Source organism: Penicillium daleae (assembly GCF_028827525.1).
Source record: "Penicillium daleae strain IBT 16125 chromosome Unknown utg000008l_segment0_segment0, whole genome shotgun sequence".
In the NCBI taxonomy this organism is placed as follows: Eukaryota; Fungi; Ascomycota; class Eurotiomycetes; order Eurotiales; family Aspergillaceae; genus Penicillium; species Penicillium daleae.
This window is the reverse complement of record NW_026623156.1, coordinates 6,205,384-6,222,663: the sequence shown is the minus strand read 5'-3', so window position 1 is coordinate 6,222,663 and position 17,280 is coordinate 6,205,384. Positions and strand designations below refer to the sequence as shown.

The window sequence follows — 17,280 nt, the reverse complement described above, 5'->3', positions numbered from 1 at the left end:
CTTCCATTTTTACTGCTTTCTGGGCAGTTTTAGCTCCAGGTTGCTCACCAACTTGATACTCAATCCTCGCCTACTTTCCTGAGCTAGAGGGCTGTGCAGGCTCTCGCATACCCCTTCCCCACTCTCAAAATAAAGGCTGGCGGCCATAATATGTTTTGTATGCAAAGAAGCGCTTAGTGATACTACCGTCACCTCTCAAAATAGCCAGATCAATTGGCTCTGACATGTCGTGCGCGATGAAACAACTATATGCCGCTCGAACGTTACCCCTTGTAATAGGCGCGCGGCAGGTAGCAGGTCAATTTCATTTATTTACAATCCATATTGACAAGTCGATTATTTATAGATGTGTAGAAGAGCTGAGGGCGTTAACAGTAGTGCTGTATGTCTGGTGCCCAAAAGCCCGCATGGTGAGTCGGCGGTGGCGCTAAACCGCCCGACCTGGTAGGTTGCCTGAGGCAATGAGTACCGCAGCCCAGATTCCCCGATAATTTAACGCTGGACCCGCCTACAGCCCCCGCTCAGGTCCAAAGCACCTAAATGCGAGGGCTGGCCCCTTCCTTCAACCATCCAGAAACTTCAAAGACACTGTAAAACATGGTATGTTGAACGATTTGATCGGCTGAGATTGATTCTAACTCATTCGCTTTCAGGCTAAACCTAGTCTTGAAGGCCTACCAGCTGAGCTGCTGATTGTCATTCTGTCACAGATCTCAGAGTTGGATGATCTCAAATCCATCGTACTGTCATCACCAGTATGTCACAGAGCATATGTCATGGTTCGACAGGATGTTCTTCACAATATTCTCAGGAGAGGTTACGGAGAATTCCTGGACCTATCCGAGGCAATTACTGCAATCAGGTCAAAAGGCCTCTTGCTTGAACACCACGAAGAAGAGGCCATTGGTTTACTGGACCGCTGGCGTCGGAGGGAGGAAATTCGACAATATTCTCCAACATTAGCAGCTCGACTATACCAACCTGGTGACCTGGAGGAAACCATCAATGTATTACAACTACTCAAAAAGCTACAATTCTTCTACGAGGACTACACGATAAATCTACCGCGACCCCCATGGATCGACCCTGCTCAGTGGAAACGAGAAGTACCCCTCAAAATGTCCGATAATGAAAAGTGTCGCTTTATGAGAGCATTATGTCGGCTACAAATGTACGCCAACATCCTTGGGCCTCCCGAAATGAGCGGACAGTGGCGTGAACGTGAGGGTCAGGTCCTATTCGATAATTATGTCACCGACGAGAAACACTATCGGCTATTTTTGGGGGTCTTGCCCCCTTGGGAAGTTCATGAAATGGGATGTGTATGGTCATATCTCATGTCCAAATACAATCCAGTCTTTGAGAAGATCTCCGACGGATTGCGCGAAGCCATGAAAAATGAACCCAGCCGGTTTTTCTGGGATGTCCTGCCCGACGACGAGTGTCCACCACCCGCGATAATTGACACTGTTGCGGACCTCCGACTGCTTCCCACTTATACAGAAGTATTAGCCTCCCTGGGACCCGATTTCCTCTACCGTGTTCTACACACGACTTCAATACCACAGCGCAATATGGTAATCGCCAACCTCAATACCGCTTATCTTTCTCCTCTTGATGGCTGGTTTCCAACTTGGGAGGACCGAATGCCGCTCACAGATCCGGCGGATCGACATTGTGTCCGAAATTTCGAGCAATTTTGGTCAACCCTACCGCCTATTGATCAACCTAATCTGGGCTGGCGGAAACTCGGTCTGGTCCCACATAGCCCTGAACAAGAATTAGAGGATGCGCTGAATACGTACAGTGATCAAAACCTTGAGAAAGAGTGGCCGTGGGGGTATGCTCTGTGGGATGATGTGAGGCTGAAAAAGTGGGAGGCGCCTTTATTGCGAGATGGAAGAGGTGATGCTCCTCTTTTGCTTCTCCCTGCTCCTTAAGCACCGTCTCTTTTTTATTCATTAAGAATCAAAAAAAAAAGATCTCTTTGTTATTTGCTATGGGAGCATCAAACCAGAGTCATGGTTTGTTGTTAATCTAGGCGATTGATTATCGTGCTTGTAAATAGCCGAATGAACTAAATCGGGCCTCGTAATGAGGGTGCCAATGAAACCACTCTTTATGACCCCCAAGATCCTCGCACACACACAATGGGGCTCGTCATGTTCAGTACCAACACCTCATTCATGCCCTTGCAACAAACTCGCACTCCCAGCCATCTGATGGCATCTCAGGGGTTACAGGAGTCACAAATATTCGGAGCTGGGGCCTCGGCGCAAGGCAAGCTGCCCTGGTTCGCTGTCGTAATCCCCGAAATTCTAGCACTGATTCTGTCGTCTTTGACCAATAGCAATCGCAAGTCTCTGCGACCGACATACAAAGTCTTCCAGGTCACCCCTTTATGCCTCTCACGAGTATTCCTCCCCACCAAACCCCGAGACATCGAGATGTTTCACGCGCTTGCGGACCATCCCAAGTTTCCACGCCAAGTCACAGAAGTAATATGGGACGAGGCGCGCTTCATTCCAACACCCTCTCCCTCGGAAGATGAATGGTATGCGATGATAGAGCATGGAATTCAAACATCAAGTCTCCGATCGCCGGAGATTGGCCCTGAAAGCGATCCTCCATCTTAGTTTCTCAAAGAGTGCAAGGCGAACATCCAATTCATAACACAGCGAAAGAACTGGGATCAGGATTATTCTTGCCATTTCTCACGACAGAGACAGGTCGATGCACAGATGCCACTGGAGAATCGATGGAAGCACTATCAAATATTATTACGGCAACAGAACGAAATTCGGGCGTCCCGGAGCGACGAGAATGCATTTGTCTACGGTCTTAATCGATTTCCAGCCTTGAGAAGAGTCAGAGTTACGCCCGCAGCACATGGGTGGCTTTTCTCTCAGCTGTATGGAACGCCCACCATCAGGTCACTGCCTTACGGATTCATCTACCCTATTCCGCGAAGATGGCCTACAATGGGCTTATGGGAAGTGTCCCAGTACTCGCTTCCCTGGTCAGAGGCACCGGAAGAGTATAAAGAGCAATGGCACGGGACTCGGATTGTGCTCCGCATCCTGGCACAACACAAGCACCATGTCTCTGAGCGTAGCTTTGATACTGTGTCCCTCACAACTGGCATCAATTTCATGATACTAGAACAGCCATGCGAGGAGTATGATGATTTGTGATGATATTGAAGCGCCCTGGATTTAGTCACGTAGATCTCCTACTTGATGTTAAGGGAACTAGAACATATCGCTAGGCTAGTGAAAGCAGTAGGTATCTTCTCGTGCTCTCAGCGAAGCAAGAGATCAAAAAGATGTTAGTTTTTCGACTATACTCGATCCTAGCCCTATAGTCCCGCGAATCCCGTTAACGAGTATCTTTCTGGTCGAACAATAGTCTAGAGCTTCACTATTTTAGCCTTTTCCGTTGTAACACCTTATAGCCTCACAATTTCAGTTTTCGAAAACCATTACTAAAATCCCTGCAGTCTGTTAAGCTTAGTCTTCTCAACTTAGAATACTCGGGGAACTGTTAGAGTGATCTTCTGGAGCCCATACGCACAGACCTGTAGTGGTTAGATGATACCCTAAGGCCAAGCGCCAGGATTATTATGCAAGGCTATAAGCGGATGATTGGGAGAGGAGTATAGCTAGAACACGAGGTTAATAGATTCCTGTACGACTCAAGGGAAAATCCGATGCAAGCACATGACCTAGGTAATCCTAAATATGGCATGGGAGAAATACGCGACTTGCTCGAGCCTGAGTATACACGACCTAATGTGGATCATCGAGAGCTTGACGAATTGGGCTTCACTGAATGGGGAAGATCTCAGCGACAAAATGCCTACCATATTAAGCAATATCATCCGATTGGCATGAGTCGTTTACGACAACATGGTAGAAACCATCATGATTTGACACCTTGCTCGCTTTAAGTAGCTTTTTTATGAAGTGGTTAAGTCTGTAGTGGCTGTCGTGGATTTGAAGGCACTACGAACGTCTTCATTTGCCTGGAAATCAGAGCAAGCGATCTCAACAGTGCTGACGTCTTCTTATTGAGCCTAAGCCTGATCGCCCTCGTAAATAAGGCGCCAGCCCAGCCATTATCCTGTCTATATAGGTGCATAAAATACACAAGGTACTCGATCTTTGTCAACGCTGTACCAGACACATTGCACTCCTGATTTAGTAATCCCATTAATCCAATTAAAGTACAGGGTCGCGCCGGCTGAGCGAGAGGTCCGCCGCGGTGAGAACCTCCATGTTTTCCAGGAGAGGCTGGCTGCAGTGGTGGCTTTCTGTTCCTCACCATGGCCGAATGAACGTTGGGCTGATGTAGCACTGGCGGCGCCACATACCACAACTCGCCTTAGCGTTTTAAGTCCTCACCACCACTACCACCGCAGAGGGCGAGAGCGGGTACAGTATTTCCGGTAAATCCCGCCAGGTTAGTGCCAATATTGTCTGCAAATGGATGCACTGATCTATTGATTCATTACTAAATAAGTTTCTTAATAATCTCAGCTGCAAGCATTCCCGATGTTTCGGTTCCTGAGGCTTTGAACGTCCAGCCATTGGGGATGATCATGACGTCATTTCCCCATCCGCTCCACGGTAATGCGCGTTGATTCGACCACGCGTTGGCCAACGACGCACTTCCAACATTATCTCGGGATACTCTGAACAGAAACGGTGGAACAGGGGCCAAGGACTGGTTGGTCGAATCGGGAATACGGAAATTCTCTTGATGGCGAATTGAGTGAACACCGTACGACGAGACTGGCCCGGGAAAGCCTGGTTCCTGTCTATTTTACTTCCCACCTGCCGAGCCAACGCCACGCCGAAAATGCTTCACCGAGCATAGGACTTCAAGAGCGTCAATCGGTTCGGAAATTCATGCACACGGCTCTCCGTTTGTGTCTTGCTCGGAAATGATAGCAATGATCGCCATGTCATCATCGGGAGCCTTATCCTGGCAGGACTCCTACCCTCCCCGCGACGTCAACGGTCCATTCATGCACAGCAACGAGGGGCCGGCAGACTCCACTCCGTAAACGTGGGACACTTGCGTCTTTTCTCCATTCATACGGATCAATCAGCGCCGACGGACAAGCTCGTGGGTACGGGTCACCGCGCCCAGGGCAAGTCGATGTGGATCCGCCCAAATACACTTCGTTTTTGAGGCGCCTGAGGGTCGATCGAGCGTCACCGATGGGAAACAAGTAGATGGTCGGGATGATGACGAAGGGCGTGTCTGAGCTCGAGAATAGTGGGTCTACCTTGTTGTATTACAACAGAACAAGTAGAGGATGTTGAGGCAGCGAGCAGATAGGCCTCAGGATGTTATATTAATGGCCCTGATTCCCCCCCCGGCCCACATGCTCCATAGTCCTAACTTGCTTTCGATACGATTTGCATGACTCTCGGCTTCCTACTGCAGCTTGCACCTCGTTCACGATAATTGCTGATACACTCTCGATCTCCTTCAACCCAATTTCTTGCGTCCGTAGAGGACCTGAGCTGAGCTTTTCGTGATTTCCCGTACCTGGTGATCTACTGCATCTGAATCCTTGAAGGGAACAATCAACTCCCTTGAAACCTTGCATCGGATCCGCTCATAGACCCACCCCGTTTGTTCATCATTCACAATGGCGACTACTGATGGATTCGGGAGCCAAAAGGTTCGCCGACTTTCAAGTCTTGATGCCGATCGGGCCGACCTCTACGGTGGCCCCAACGTCGTCATGCCTCCAAAATACTTGATGGCCTCTAGCCGAGATCGTGACCTAACCTCGGAAATTGAAACGGATAAAAGTCACTCTGATGACGAAGCCATATCCTCGGAAGAAGAGTCTTCTTCTGTGACTACCCCTTTGACAATCCCGCCAATGATGGTTAGCGATGACTTTGCGTTGGCCTTCGATATCGATGGCGTCCTTATCAGAGGCGGCCAGGTCATTCCCGAGGCCATCGATGCCATGAAGTACATCAATGGCGAGAACCCTTATGGAGTAAAAGTGTAAGTATTCGTGCTCCTAGCTTCCAGATCGAAATGTCGACTAACATGGAACTTAATCAGACCGTACATTTTCCTCACCAATGGAGGTGGCAAGACCGAAAAGGAACGATGCCAGGATCTGAGTCGCCAACTTGAATATGAAGTCTGCCCTGGACAATTTATTTGTGGGCACACTCCCATGCGCGAAATGGCCGAACGCTACGACACTGTCCTGGTTGTCGGCGGCGAAGGCGAGAAGTGTCGTATTGTCGCCGAGGAGTATGGATTCAGAAATGTCATTACTCCCGGCGATATTATCAAGACGCGCCACGACACCACACCTTTCCGCAAACTGACAGACGAAGAATACAAAAACTCGCGAGTACTCGATCTTGACGCAATCCAGATTGAGGCGATCTTCGTCTTTGCTGATAGTCGTGATTGGGCCGGTGATCAGCAAATCATTCTGGACTGCCTGATGTCCGTGAATGGTAAGCTTGGTACACGGTCGGAGACCTTTGACGAAGGCCCTCCAATCTACTTCTCCCACAACGACGTGGTGTGGTCGACGTCACATGAGCACTCGCGCATCGGCATGGGCGCACTACGCGCCTCGCTCGAGGCACTCTACAAGGCTGTCGCCGGGAAAGAGCTGAAGACCGTTGCCTTCGGCAAGCCGCAGATGGGTACATTCCAATTTGCGACTAGACTTTTGGGGAAGTGGCGTAAGGATTCCCATGACATTGCCCATCCACCTTCCACAGTCTACTTCGTTGGCGACACACCCGAGTCTGACATTCGTGGGACCAATGAGTTCAATGAGATCTCCGAGAATGAATGGTACTCCATCCTGGTCAGAACTGGTGTCTGGCAGGAGGGTACTATCCCACGCTATCCACCCAAGAAGATCGTGAACAACATCTACGATGCGGTCAAGTTTGCGGTGGAGCGGGAGCAGCAAAAGATCTACTCCAACAAAGGTCCCGCCAGAGATGGTCTGCAAGAACCTTTCTCAGAGAACGGCTTGAAGTATTGAGTCCGTTTCTTTGATATAACTGGATGCTGATCTTTCTATCTGTTCCACTTTGCCGGTTGATTCCCCTTATCCGAGTACTTTGCCTCTCAACTGGTCCCTCTTTAGGATCATGCACTCTGCCCAATTGTGATGTCCCCCTCACGGCCTGTCAACAATGACTCCCACTCGACCAGATTCTGGGTGATTTGTTTTCTTGTTTTTCTTTGACTTTTACTGCAAATTGGGGCATTGGGGGCGTATTAGGGCTTTCAATTTGCTTCTCTTTAGGCTACAAACTGATGAATAAATGACATAAATATAGAATTTTTGATTTAGTCTCGCCTCTTTCCTGAATGGTATCCTCGTAGGCCCCGTGTGCTTCCCCTATGCTTCTCCATTTCCCACCTGTAGAACGCATCCCTTCTCCAAGAATCCGTCACTTCAGGTTTTCAGCTCTAAATACCATACACTCCTGGTATGATAAAAATCAGTTCGATTAACACCCTTCCTGGTACGACGCAGGTAAACCGCCTAGAAACAAGTGCCATACTCAGGCCCAGAAAGAGAACCCTACCCCGGATTTTTGTGAAACTGTCTCTCCACTCGATATGCATCAATTCGCACGGATACGATTTACAGCCCACAAATATGATACAATACAACTCAGACCTCTGGTATACTGTACAGTGATAGGATCGCTTTAAGCCAGATGTTACTATGCAAGGTTCGAAATGACTCGGCCGGACGCAATACGACGTACCCCTGTCCTTTAGCGTCAAATCAGAAGCGTACGAGCACGGGAGAGCGGAAGAGACTAAATAGGAAGTCCCGAGGGGATAATTAGATTGGCCTTGAAGTTTTGGAATTCGGTTGGAGTCGGAGGGGCGTGCATTGCGGGGGCAAATCCGGGGTATGGAAGTGATCAATTTAAGGTTAGCTTTGGGGAAATTGTGCCACGCGTGTCATTCCTTTTTCGGTGGGTTCTTTGAAGGGAGACGAGTACTTATGTAGATGATCGGTTGTTAAGTGTTCAATTCTTTTTACAGTCTGGGGAATTTCTTGTACAGATGAGTTCTAGTTGTCAATTAGATCTCGTGCCGTTGGGATGTCTGCCCCACAGAATGCTGACTTGGGGCACCTAGTATCCAGGAGTCGAATTACCCATTTATTCATCTTGACAGTCGTGCTGAGATTGGGTTCTCACGTAAGCATAGAAATTCCTTAGTTCCAACTGATGTCGGGAGTCTTTGGCTACTAAAGATAATATTGTAGCCTGAGAATCCTGGCATCAAATCCCGCCCTTGGCATGACATGACCCACCTGGTGGAGGAAATCGAGTCATGATTATCTGGATGAATATTTGTGGCCGAGAGAACAACAGTCACACGAATATCAGCAATTGCGCGTGAGATCAAGAATCAATGGTATGAATAATATGTCCCTTGGTTGTTGATAGCGATGCTCATATTTCTTAAGGCCCCCTCTACGGAAGCAGTGTATCTGCACGATGCTTCGCTGAGAACCCTGACAACAGAGATCGTCTCCCACAAACCAGTCTCGTCACTCTCAGAGGATGAAAAGAGCTTAATCAAGAATGCTGATCTAGAGATCTCGGCTATTACTATGCGCCAGACTATCCTCTACCCGCAGGGTGGTGGACAGCCTAGTGACACAGGGTCCATCTCTCTGATCGACAAGGAGCCCACCTTCACTGTCTCTCTGGTGCGGAAAACCGAGGATGGACGAATTTTGCATTTCGGCAAGTCTGTAGGCCCAGATGCCCTGTTCGCTGAAGGCCAGAGCGTCGTTCAGCAAGTCGATGGCGCCAAACGAGACTACCACTCCCGACTGCATACTGGAGGACACATTGTTGGTCTCGCGATGCAGCTTCTCTTCCCCGAAATGAAGAAAGTTAAAGCCAATCATTTCCCTAAAGAAGCATGCATGGAGTATGAGGGTCTGTTATATAATGAGCAGAAGCCCTTGATTCAGGCCAAGGTGAACGAATTGGTCCAGCAGGACCTGCCTGTTCTGATCTCCTGGGTGGAAGATGGTTCAGATCTGAATGGCCGTGGAGCATTGAGGGAGGGCCCTGTCCGTGTTGCAAGCATAGGTGGTCTTGATCAGAATCCCTGCGGTGGAACCCACGTACCGACGACCAGTCTGACCGGGCCTATCACGATACGCAAGATCAGTCGGCAGAAGGGGATCAGTCGGGTTTCTTATGAGGTACCTTTGGAGGTATAAAGGGAGGTATGTTCATATTGTCGTATATATATTAGAGTGTAACTTTACCTACTATATCTCGCTGAAAATCATTATGTATGAACGCTCGCTCTGATAGAAGAGACCGCCGCCAAAACCAAAATCCCCACCTCAGAGCTCAAAATAGATAGACGCCAAGAATGCGTGCCAAAATAGAAGAAATCGCCAACAATCACACCTCAAACTCATTGTCCAACCAGTGCTTTATCACAATTTTGCCTTCGTCAAATCCGTCTTTGCGCGTTCTGACGATAATCGCGGCGTGGCTGTGTCGATGATTGTGAATGTAGACCGGATATTTCCGGAATCCCACCGCATTGAGAGAGTCAAGGATGGCGAATTGATCATCTGTCAATGCAAGCTTATGATGGTGGCCGACGACACGTTCCTCCTCGTCATTATGAGCATTGAAGCGGTTGGTCAGATCTGCACTAGACGCTTCACTGTCGAGATGTTTCACTTTGGTTCCAACCTTCTCGACTGTTGAATCAAAAAGCTCATCCTCCTCGGTGCTTGAGAGATAGGAAGGCTCTTGTCGAGCATTGACATTCTCAAAAACTCCCTCCATCACATGCTGGACATCCTGCACGAGTAGTGGCACCTTGTATCTTCCAAAGCGCATTCCATTCTTGCCTTCTGAGTGGAGGCGTATCCGCTGACGACTGCGAAATGTTTGAACAGCGGCATTTCCAAGGAAGAGGGTCATTGCAGGCGGCACGGCCAGGATAATAAGTACCCAAAATGGCAGTCCATACAACACCTTCTTGAGCTGCTTCCACCAACGGGACGGCGTTGTCTCCGGTTCTTCCGGAGTGCTCGGTAGCAGATAGTTGTCGGGGTCGACGATCACTTGGTTATATTCTTTAACGTAATTGATATTGATGTTATCCAAGTCGTGGAAGGGATTCGTCTTGGCGAGTGCCGAGGTGTAAAACACAACGGTGCGATCATTGACAACGTTTGCGTAAACAGAGCGGTGACGGAACTTCTTCAGCCCCTGGATAAAGATGCTTTCTGGATCGGCTAGAACGCTGAGAAGAGGCCGACCGGTGTTTCGGAAAGAGTCAACCATGAATAGTTGTTGACCAGACATGGAGACGGTCTTTGGTCCCAATCCATTCCAGATGTGACCTCGAATCCCCTTGAGTGGCGTTCTGACCCCAGCATGAGGCGTAGCAAATGTGGTGAAGTTGACAGGCTCCACCTTTTCGAACCATCCCTGCGCATGCAACAGGCCGATCGCATATCGAGACACCAGCCCACCAAGAGAATATCCAATGATACTCAGCTTCTTTATCTTCTGCCCTTTTTTGTCCAAAGTCTCCAGTGTCTCCTCAATTTCGTGCATCAGTCGCTCGCCGCCCAGCTCAATTCCATCATACGTCCAGTTTCCGCTGTTATTTTTGGCGCAGAGTATGTGAACATTATCCTCATCATGGCGTTCTCTCAGGGCAGAGGCCACATAATCCAGGTGAGATGGGTTCCCCCAAAGTCTATCCACAGAAACATTAGTTTGACTCAGGGCTCTATCGTCATCGGAGCGAGCAGGAACGAGACACTCACCCATGGACTAGGACACAAAGGTGGTCCGCTTTCGTAGTATTCTCAGTCATAGTGTATTTGGGTGTGATTTTTTGAAGATGGGAAATTAGTCCCGGGTCAGAAGGGCGCAAGTTGTTTAAAGCACTGCCTGGCGGATTTAAGCCTGGAATCGGGCTAATTGATGCATTCCCAGTCAAACCCGTTTAAAGGATTGCCTGCCGGAGTTAAGCCCTGGAACCGGGTTGATTGATGCCCCGGCTGCCGATAAGCCCGGGGATAAGGTTTCCTGCGTCATCACATTTTTTTCAGGGTCAACTCCTTATTTTTCAGGCTTCAGTGAAGTTTGACTAGTTTGCAACTCGGAGGTTCTCCACCCGCTTTCCATTATTATTGAATTACATTTGTCTACCAATCCAACAACCATACGAGGTGCATTGACTTGTTTTTTCAAAGCTGTTTCTTTGGTTGCAAGAACGAGCCCACAGACTTCTCATGGATATCCAGTCTGGTAGCCTTAACAAAGAAACCACCGCGGGCCAAAAATCGGCAGCTATCATGCTTCTCGGTACTGCTGGCCCTCATTCAAGCTGAGCTTCTAACCATATCCCAAGAGAAACTAGAACACTCTCGGTACTCTTTCATTCAAAGTCCGGGGACACGTTGATCCAAATCTCTTTGGTCTGCGTCCTTCCAATATCCCACCATGTTCACAACACTGGGCCTATTTACAGGTGTGGCTTGTCCACAAGGAGAGCATTGCGCGCTCTTGACTTGCATGTTCTCCCATGCTCGCTATTGCACGGGTCTTACCAAGCCCTCTTCCGGTACCACGACATCATCAGACACAATCGGCACACATAATCCGAAGAAGCTTAAGACCCAAGAGAGCATATCTTCGACGGAACCGCTGACCTTGTCTCACAAGGTGTCAAATCTTGAGGATGTAGTGAATGGCTCGCGTTCAACATCGAAACCAAGCCAACAGCTACCACGGCGGACCTCTGACCGACGTAGCTCCGAAACGCCTGTTACCCGTCCTGGGGCGTCAACTTCGCCGTCGTGCCCAAGCTCCAATCTTGAAACCGACGAGCCTTCAAGCAGCCCAATCACTCGTCAGCCCACGTCATCCGAGCTTCCCCCTCGGAAGGTGCGAAAGGAAAGCCTCAATCCGCGCATGCTGACAAAGGCCCCTGCGCCTCATGCAACCCGGAGCGCGATTCTCACCAAATTACATGCCGTCATGGTCTCAAATAATGAGAAGCTCGCCAAAAGCAAAGACAGCTCGAAGAAGTCCTTTGTCCTGACGGCCGATGAGTTGGTAACTATGGCTTTGGATGAAGAGGAATATGTGGCAAAGGGCAACCCGGGCGTGTACTCCAATGTGATCAAACTCCGGATCGTGAAACTGACGAAGATGAGCTCTGAGGACTGGGCCAAGGAGGTCATGAAACACCTCAATACTAGGTATTACAAAATACCAGTCGCTCCGACTCCAGACGCTACCAAGCCCATCGAAACTGGTCTCACCACCAGACAAGAGATCACTTTTGTGCCGAGACTAATTACACCCTTGAATGGCCTTGAGGAATTCGGTTATGTCACAAAACCACCTACTGCAGCGGAAATCGAGACATCCAAACAGGGCGTCACTGATTCGAAGGGTTGGGAGAAGTGTGAGCGCTGTGCGAGCCGCTTCCAGGTCTTTCCTGGTCGACGCGAGGATGGTGCGTTGACAACGGGAGGACCATGTACCTACCACCCCAATCGACCCGTTATTCCACCTCGCAAGAAGACGGACAACTATACGGGTTCCGGAGAGTCCTATTTCCCTTGCTGCGGTGAATCTGTAGGGACGTCGATCGGTTGCACTAAAGGTGCTCAGCACGTTTTCAAAATCTCCGAGTCCAAACGCCTTGCATCCATTCTTCAGTTTGAGACGACCCCTCGACAACTGGACAAAGGGGCCTTGGACCCTGTATGCTTCGACTGCGAGATGGGCTACACCACACAAGGCCTGGAATTGATTCGCCTCACTGCTGTCAGTTGGCCTGAAGGTCGTGAGCTTCTCGATGTTCTTGTCAAGCCCATTGGCGAGGTCTTGGATCTTAACTCGCGATTCTCGGGGGTATATCCTGAGCATTTTGCAAAAGCCATCCCCTACGGCACCTCCGATATCATTCCTAATTCTCCTTCCCAGTCTGGTCAGGGAAATCAGCAGAAGCCTATGCAGGTCGTTGAATCGCCTGCCGCAGCCCGGGAACTACTCTTCCAATTCCTTCAGCCTGAAACACCCTTGATCGGCCACGCCATTGACAACGATCTCAATGTCTGCCGAATCATTCACCCCACAATCATCGACACGGTTATCCTGTATCCAGCCCCGAGGGGCGGTTTACCCAATCGCATGAGCCTCAAGACACTCGCTCGCAAATTCCTTTCCCGAGAAGTTCAAACCGGTGGCGCCAAGGGCCATGATTCTAAAGAGGACGCCATCACAACAGGTGATCTTGTGCGGGCCATGGTTCGCGATTCCTGGAAGAAGTACAAACACCATGGCTGGCGTTTTGAAGGGGACCATATGGTCTCGCCACCCAATCAGGAGACATACTACGTCAACAGGCAGGGACTATACGTTCCCAGTGAGAGACCGCATGATAATGACAATCCTGTGGAACATCGCATTGAATCTGGTAGCGCTGGGCAGAAGAGGAAACAACCATCTCCCGATGATAGCACTGCATAGAATCATCACTAGCACATGGGTATCAGGGACTGATACCCTTGGTACCTCTACGAGCCCATCTTCGAAATGACTCGGCCAGGCGCTAGTCAGATTACGAAGAAAGGGCCCATCAATCTACATAGATGGCGCGCAAGGACGAGTGGGAACAAGCCATTTTTAATGTCACCGAAACTTTGCTAGGCTAGTGGGCTACAAATGCCTGCCTCCATTCTTAATCTTCTCGAGTATATAAACTTGACCCTGAGACATTTCAGATCGCAGATGTCTACATTAAGTAATTCTCCAAATGTATGGTCTCTACCAGGGCGAAATGAGGAGAAATATCAGAGGGTATAAACTTTTTTATTCGTAGCCTACAGTTAAGTAGGCTAGTCTATTCCCACATATCATAAAACGACAGAACCCCATGACCCTCACCAATTGATCCGGCGGTAATCCAACCAAGCCAACGTGCAACAATCACAGACCCATCCCGTCGATCGACAAGCAGGTCAAAAGCCGAAGGAGCGCATTTACTCCTCATCCTCCTCAGCCTCGTCGTTGACGACGTTGTAGAAGCGGAGCTCGTAGACACCCTTGGAGGTGGAGACGACGCGGAGCCAGTCACGGAGCTGCTGCTTCTTGAGGTACTTCTTGGTCCTGTGGAGATAGAAAGAACAATGGTCAGCGGGTCGAGTCCAGAGGTCACCCAATGTTAGAGTGCAGAATCGAACGAAACGTACAGGTACTTGAGGTAGCGACCGGAGAAGGGGATGTGAGCAACGACCTCGATCTTGCCCTCACCAGCCTGGGAGATGACGACGTTGTCACCCAGGTTGCCGACGCGGCCCTCGACCTTGATGCGGTCGTGGAGGAACTTCTCGAAGGCGGAGACATCGAAGATCTTGTCAGAGGCGGGCTGAGAAGCATTGATGATGTACTGTGCGAGAACAGCCATTAGTATCTCGGAGTGGAATGGTAGTCGAGAGACAAATTCAGTGCAACATACCTTCTGGGTAACCTTCTGAGCCTTGCGGCCACGAGCCTATTGCCAAGGGAAAAAAAAACTAATTAGCCTACTGCTCCATCATATTGGAAACCCCAGTGGCAGTCTCGATGGACATGGTTTCTCGAACGGAAGTCTACTGGATAGATTTTTCAATATCCAGCAGCTCGCATGCCCGAGTAACTCCAAGTCCAATCGAGGCTGTCCATTGGGGGGAACAGCAAAGCGGTTCGTGGGGTAGTCTTTCAACGTACAGCGACGGGAGCCATTGTAAAGATTGGGGGGATTGAAGAAATTGGGGGTTGAAGTTGGTCGCAAAGAAGTGATTATCCTGCGCCGGCGAGAGGGATGGTCAGAAGAAGATCGCTTTCGCTGTGGTGGAGCCTCTTTTGCGCTCCAAAATTCGCCAGTGCCCGCCTGCTGGTGTGTGGGCTAAGCCTTTTTGGGAAGGGATAGGGCATGGGGCTAATTAAGTCAGGTGATGCCATGTGATCACAGCCCTTGTATATCACATGACCTTGGCCAGGCACCGGTCAAGTCACGTGTCTATTGGACCCACGTCGGTGATCTTGTCCGGTCTATTATTGGCTCGCTTAAACAACGCTAGTGAGCGGCCTCCAGAGGACCCACTCCTGGAAACACTTAAATACCTCCTCCCGCTGCCGTCCTTCCTCTTCTTTTTTTCTTCTCCAGCTCTCTTTGCCTATTGGCTTAGATCAAGTGTAGTATCTGTTCTTTTCAGTTTAATCTCTGAAAGTTTTCTAAGGAAAACAACATTGATTATTCCCATTTTTGGATCCCGCGACTTGGCCTCTGTGCTTGCGCATGCCTCGTTGCACAGTGTCATCGGGCTTACACTACCCTCGATCGACGCGAACTCCCTTTTTCATCAACTGTGTTGGCTTGTCCAACCGCTTGGAGAAGAAGCTGTCTATTGTAGCAAGTTTGAACCCAGTCGTCTGTGCCCAGGGCAGTTTGTTTATTAAAGACTTGTAGAAGCTTTTTGAGCCTCAAAACTGCCAGTTCGAGATGTGGCGTTGTGTGGCCATGATGTACGTCGAGGCTCTGGCCTCCGGCCTTGCCTCCTTGTCCTAGATGTAAAGACCACTGTATCTTAGTAGCTCTATTGAAATCCCAAGAGGGAGAGCGCCAGTTGCGCGACATGCTGCCTGTCGTGTTCAGTGTGCTACTGTGATGCCGCAAGGCTTGTGGCGCAACAGCGTAACAACACTATGGCAGGACTCGACAGTGACGACGAGCTTAACTCCCGACTTAACTGTTTCCCGGAGCGTCCGTCGTTCTTGAAATTTGTAATCTTTTCTAAAGTCTCTACGGGTGCGCGAAGTATCTGGACAGATTGGCTCGTGTCCCGCCGCAGCGGCCATATATATATCGCTGGGCTGGTGATCAGAATGGCGTGCTTGAGCACTCATGTTGGAGGTGTGCTTCTCAAGGATCTGCTCTGAAACCGAAAAAAATCTTCCTTAGACATCCTGGATTCAATCGCCGAGTGTAAACATAGTTCCCAAATCCTCAGATTTCTCTATTGTGGTCGCCACTGCGCAGTTGTCGCAGCCCGATGCTGGACGAGGTATCGGTCACATGACATGAGTGTATCGCGGGTCCTGCCAGCGATAAGCTCCGAGCTCTCCAATTTTCTGGACCCTGCGCTTCGCTGATCCTTGTTCGCCACGCCACCATGGGTTCGATCGTACTGCCTCACCTTCGAACTGCTTGGCATGTTGACCAGGCCATCCTCTCCGAAGAGGAACGCCTTGTGGTGATTCGCTTCGGGCGCGACCACGATCCCGACTGTGAGCCCATCCTCTCCGCCATCGCGTGACCGTACGACTAACCGTTGCTTAACAGGTATTCGTCAGGATGAACTCCTATACAAGATTGCCGAGCGGGTGAAGAGTGAGTGTTCATCCCAGAGCGTGGAAATCCAGCCGCTGACGGATGTCGTTGTGCAGACTTCGCCGTCATTTACCTGTGCGACATCGACGAGGTCCCCGATTTCAACTCGATGTACGAGCTCTACGATACGATGACGATCATGTTCTTCTACCGCAATAAACACATGATGTGCGATTTCGGAACGGGTAACAATAACAAGTTGAATTGGGTGTTGGAAGACAAGCAGGAGTTGATCGACATCATCGAAACCATCTACAAGGGCGCGAAGAAGGGCCGTGGTTTGGTCGTCAGTCCAAAGGGTAAGATTTTTTGCTCCTTGCGAAGATAGGTACGGCAGCCGCTGACCACTATGCAGATTATTCGACGAGATACCGATACTGAGCACGACCCCTACGCCCCCGATGGATGGCGATACGGACGAAATTCGGTGGCGATCGCGCCCTTTTACGAATATTATGACTATTTTCGCTGGGAAAGAAGTGACTACAACATAAAACTTGGAAAATGCGTTCTTGGAGTTTTTTGAATACACCATTGCTTTTTGTAGCGGCCATGCACGCCTACTGAAACCCGAAAGACCTTTGAGACCTTCGTTTCTGGTACCTCATGGACAGCCGAGTTTTTGACCAGGAGGTAGAATTTCAAAAGAAGTGAGTGCCTATATTGAATTCGCGGTAATCTAGACTTTGAAGTAAAAAGGGCCCGTAGTATGTAGATAGCACTGAGAGCTAGTGTGGCTTTATCTTGCCTACCAGCTATGAACTGAAGAATGAGGCTCTTCAACAAATAAAGATTGAATGG

General features: G+C 49.5%; 9 protein-coding genes across 9 annotated transcripts; 7 read left to right on the top strand and 2 right to left on the bottom strand.

Annotated features, from left to right (window-relative positions):
* Positions 1 to 597: 597 nt before the first annotated feature.
* N7458_010730 (uncharacterized protein) lies at positions 598 to 1,940 on the top strand (the record flags this gene model as incomplete). The annotated part of the gene is made up of 2 exons (XM_056914112.1): positions 598 to 600; positions 654 to 1,940. The coding sequence occupies 2 exons, from the start codon at positions 598 to 600 to the stop codon at positions 1,938 to 1,940; spliced, it is 1,290 nt and encodes a 429-aa protein (XP_056762961.1).
* A 210-nt stretch (positions 1,941 to 2,150) lies between these two features.
* On the top strand, positions 2,151 to 2,636 carry N7458_010729 (uncharacterized protein; the record flags this gene model as incomplete). The annotated part of the gene is made up of 1 exon (XM_056914111.1): positions 2,151 to 2,636. One exon carries the CDS (start codon positions 2,151 to 2,153, stop codon positions 2,634 to 2,636), a length of 486 nt encoding a protein of 161 aa, XP_056762960.1.
* A 345-nt stretch (positions 2,637 to 2,981) lies between these two features.
* On the top strand, positions 2,982 to 3,194 carry N7458_010728 (uncharacterized protein; the record flags this gene model as incomplete). Its single annotated transcript, XM_056914110.1, has 1 exon — positions 2,982 to 3,194. The coding sequence occupies one exon, from the start codon at positions 2,982 to 2,984 to the stop codon at positions 3,192 to 3,194; it is 213 nt and encodes a 70-aa protein (XP_056762959.1).
* A 2,468-nt stretch (positions 3,195 to 5,662) lies between these two features.
* N7458_010727 (phosphatidyl synthase) lies at positions 5,663 to 7,048 on the top strand (the record flags this gene model as incomplete). Its single annotated transcript, XM_056914109.1, has 2 exons — positions 5,663 to 6,033; positions 6,094 to 7,048. The coding sequence occupies 2 exons, from the start codon at positions 5,663 to 5,665 to the stop codon at positions 7,046 to 7,048; spliced, it is 1,326 nt and encodes a 441-aa protein (XP_056762958.1).
* Positions 7,049 to 8,448: 1,400 nt separating this feature from the next.
* Positions 8,449 to 9,274, top strand: N7458_010726 (uncharacterized protein; the record flags this gene model as incomplete). The annotated part of the gene is made up of 2 exons (XM_056914108.1): positions 8,449 to 8,451; positions 8,504 to 9,274. 2 exons carry the CDS (start codon positions 8,449 to 8,451, stop codon positions 9,272 to 9,274), a joined length of 774 nt encoding a protein of 257 aa, XP_056762957.1.
* Positions 9,275 to 9,464: 190 nt separating this feature from the next.
* On the bottom strand, positions 9,465 to 10,905 carry N7458_010725 (lipase ROG1 family protein; the record flags this gene model as incomplete). The annotated part of the gene is made up of 2 exons (XM_056914107.1): positions 9,465 to 10,785; positions 10,856 to 10,905. 2 exons carry the CDS (start codon positions 10,903 to 10,905, stop codon positions 9,465 to 9,467), a joined length of 1,371 nt encoding a protein of 456 aa, XP_056762956.1.
* A 632-nt stretch (positions 10,906 to 11,537) lies between these two features.
* Positions 11,538 to 13,577, top strand: rex3 (putative RNA exonuclease Rex3; the record flags this gene model as incomplete). The annotated part of the gene is made up of 1 exon (XM_056914106.1): positions 11,538 to 13,577. One exon carries the CDS (start codon positions 11,538 to 11,540, stop codon positions 13,575 to 13,577), a length of 2,040 nt encoding a protein of 679 aa, XP_056762955.1.
* Positions 13,578 to 13,989: 412 nt separating this feature from the next.
* On the bottom strand, positions 13,990 to 14,841 carry N7458_010723 (60S ribosomal protein eL22). The gene is made up of 4 exons (XM_056914105.1): positions 14,817 to 14,841; positions 14,566 to 14,601; positions 14,300 to 14,496; positions 13,990 to 14,216 (listed from the first exon to the last, which is right to left on the bottom strand). The coding sequence occupies exons 1-4, from the start codon at positions 14,829 to 14,831 to the stop codon at positions 14,090 to 14,092; spliced, it is 375 nt and encodes a 124-aa protein (XP_056762954.1). The 5' UTR covers positions 14,832 to 14,841; the 3' UTR covers positions 13,990 to 14,089.
* Positions 14,842 to 16,261: 1,420 nt separating this feature from the next.
* Positions 16,262 to 16,860, top strand: N7458_010722 (DIM1 family thioredoxin-like protein; the record flags this gene model as incomplete). Its single annotated transcript, XM_056914104.1, has 4 exons — positions 16,262 to 16,376; positions 16,432 to 16,479; positions 16,536 to 16,778; positions 16,835 to 16,860. 4 exons carry the CDS (start codon positions 16,262 to 16,264, stop codon positions 16,858 to 16,860), a joined length of 432 nt encoding a protein of 143 aa, XP_056762953.1.
* Positions 16,861 to 17,280: the final 420 nt, after the last annotated feature.

Coding starts and splice junctions, on each gene's coding strand:
- N7458_010723 (XM_056914105.1), bottom strand. Junction 14,497..14,565: donor CTCAGAAGGTTACCCAGAAG/GTATGTTGCACT, acceptor GTTCTCGCACAG/TACATCATCAATGCTTCTCA. Junction 14,217..14,299: donor GGTCGCTACCTCAAGTACCT/GTACGTTTCGTT, acceptor CTATCTCCACAG/GACCAAGAAGTACCTCAAGA.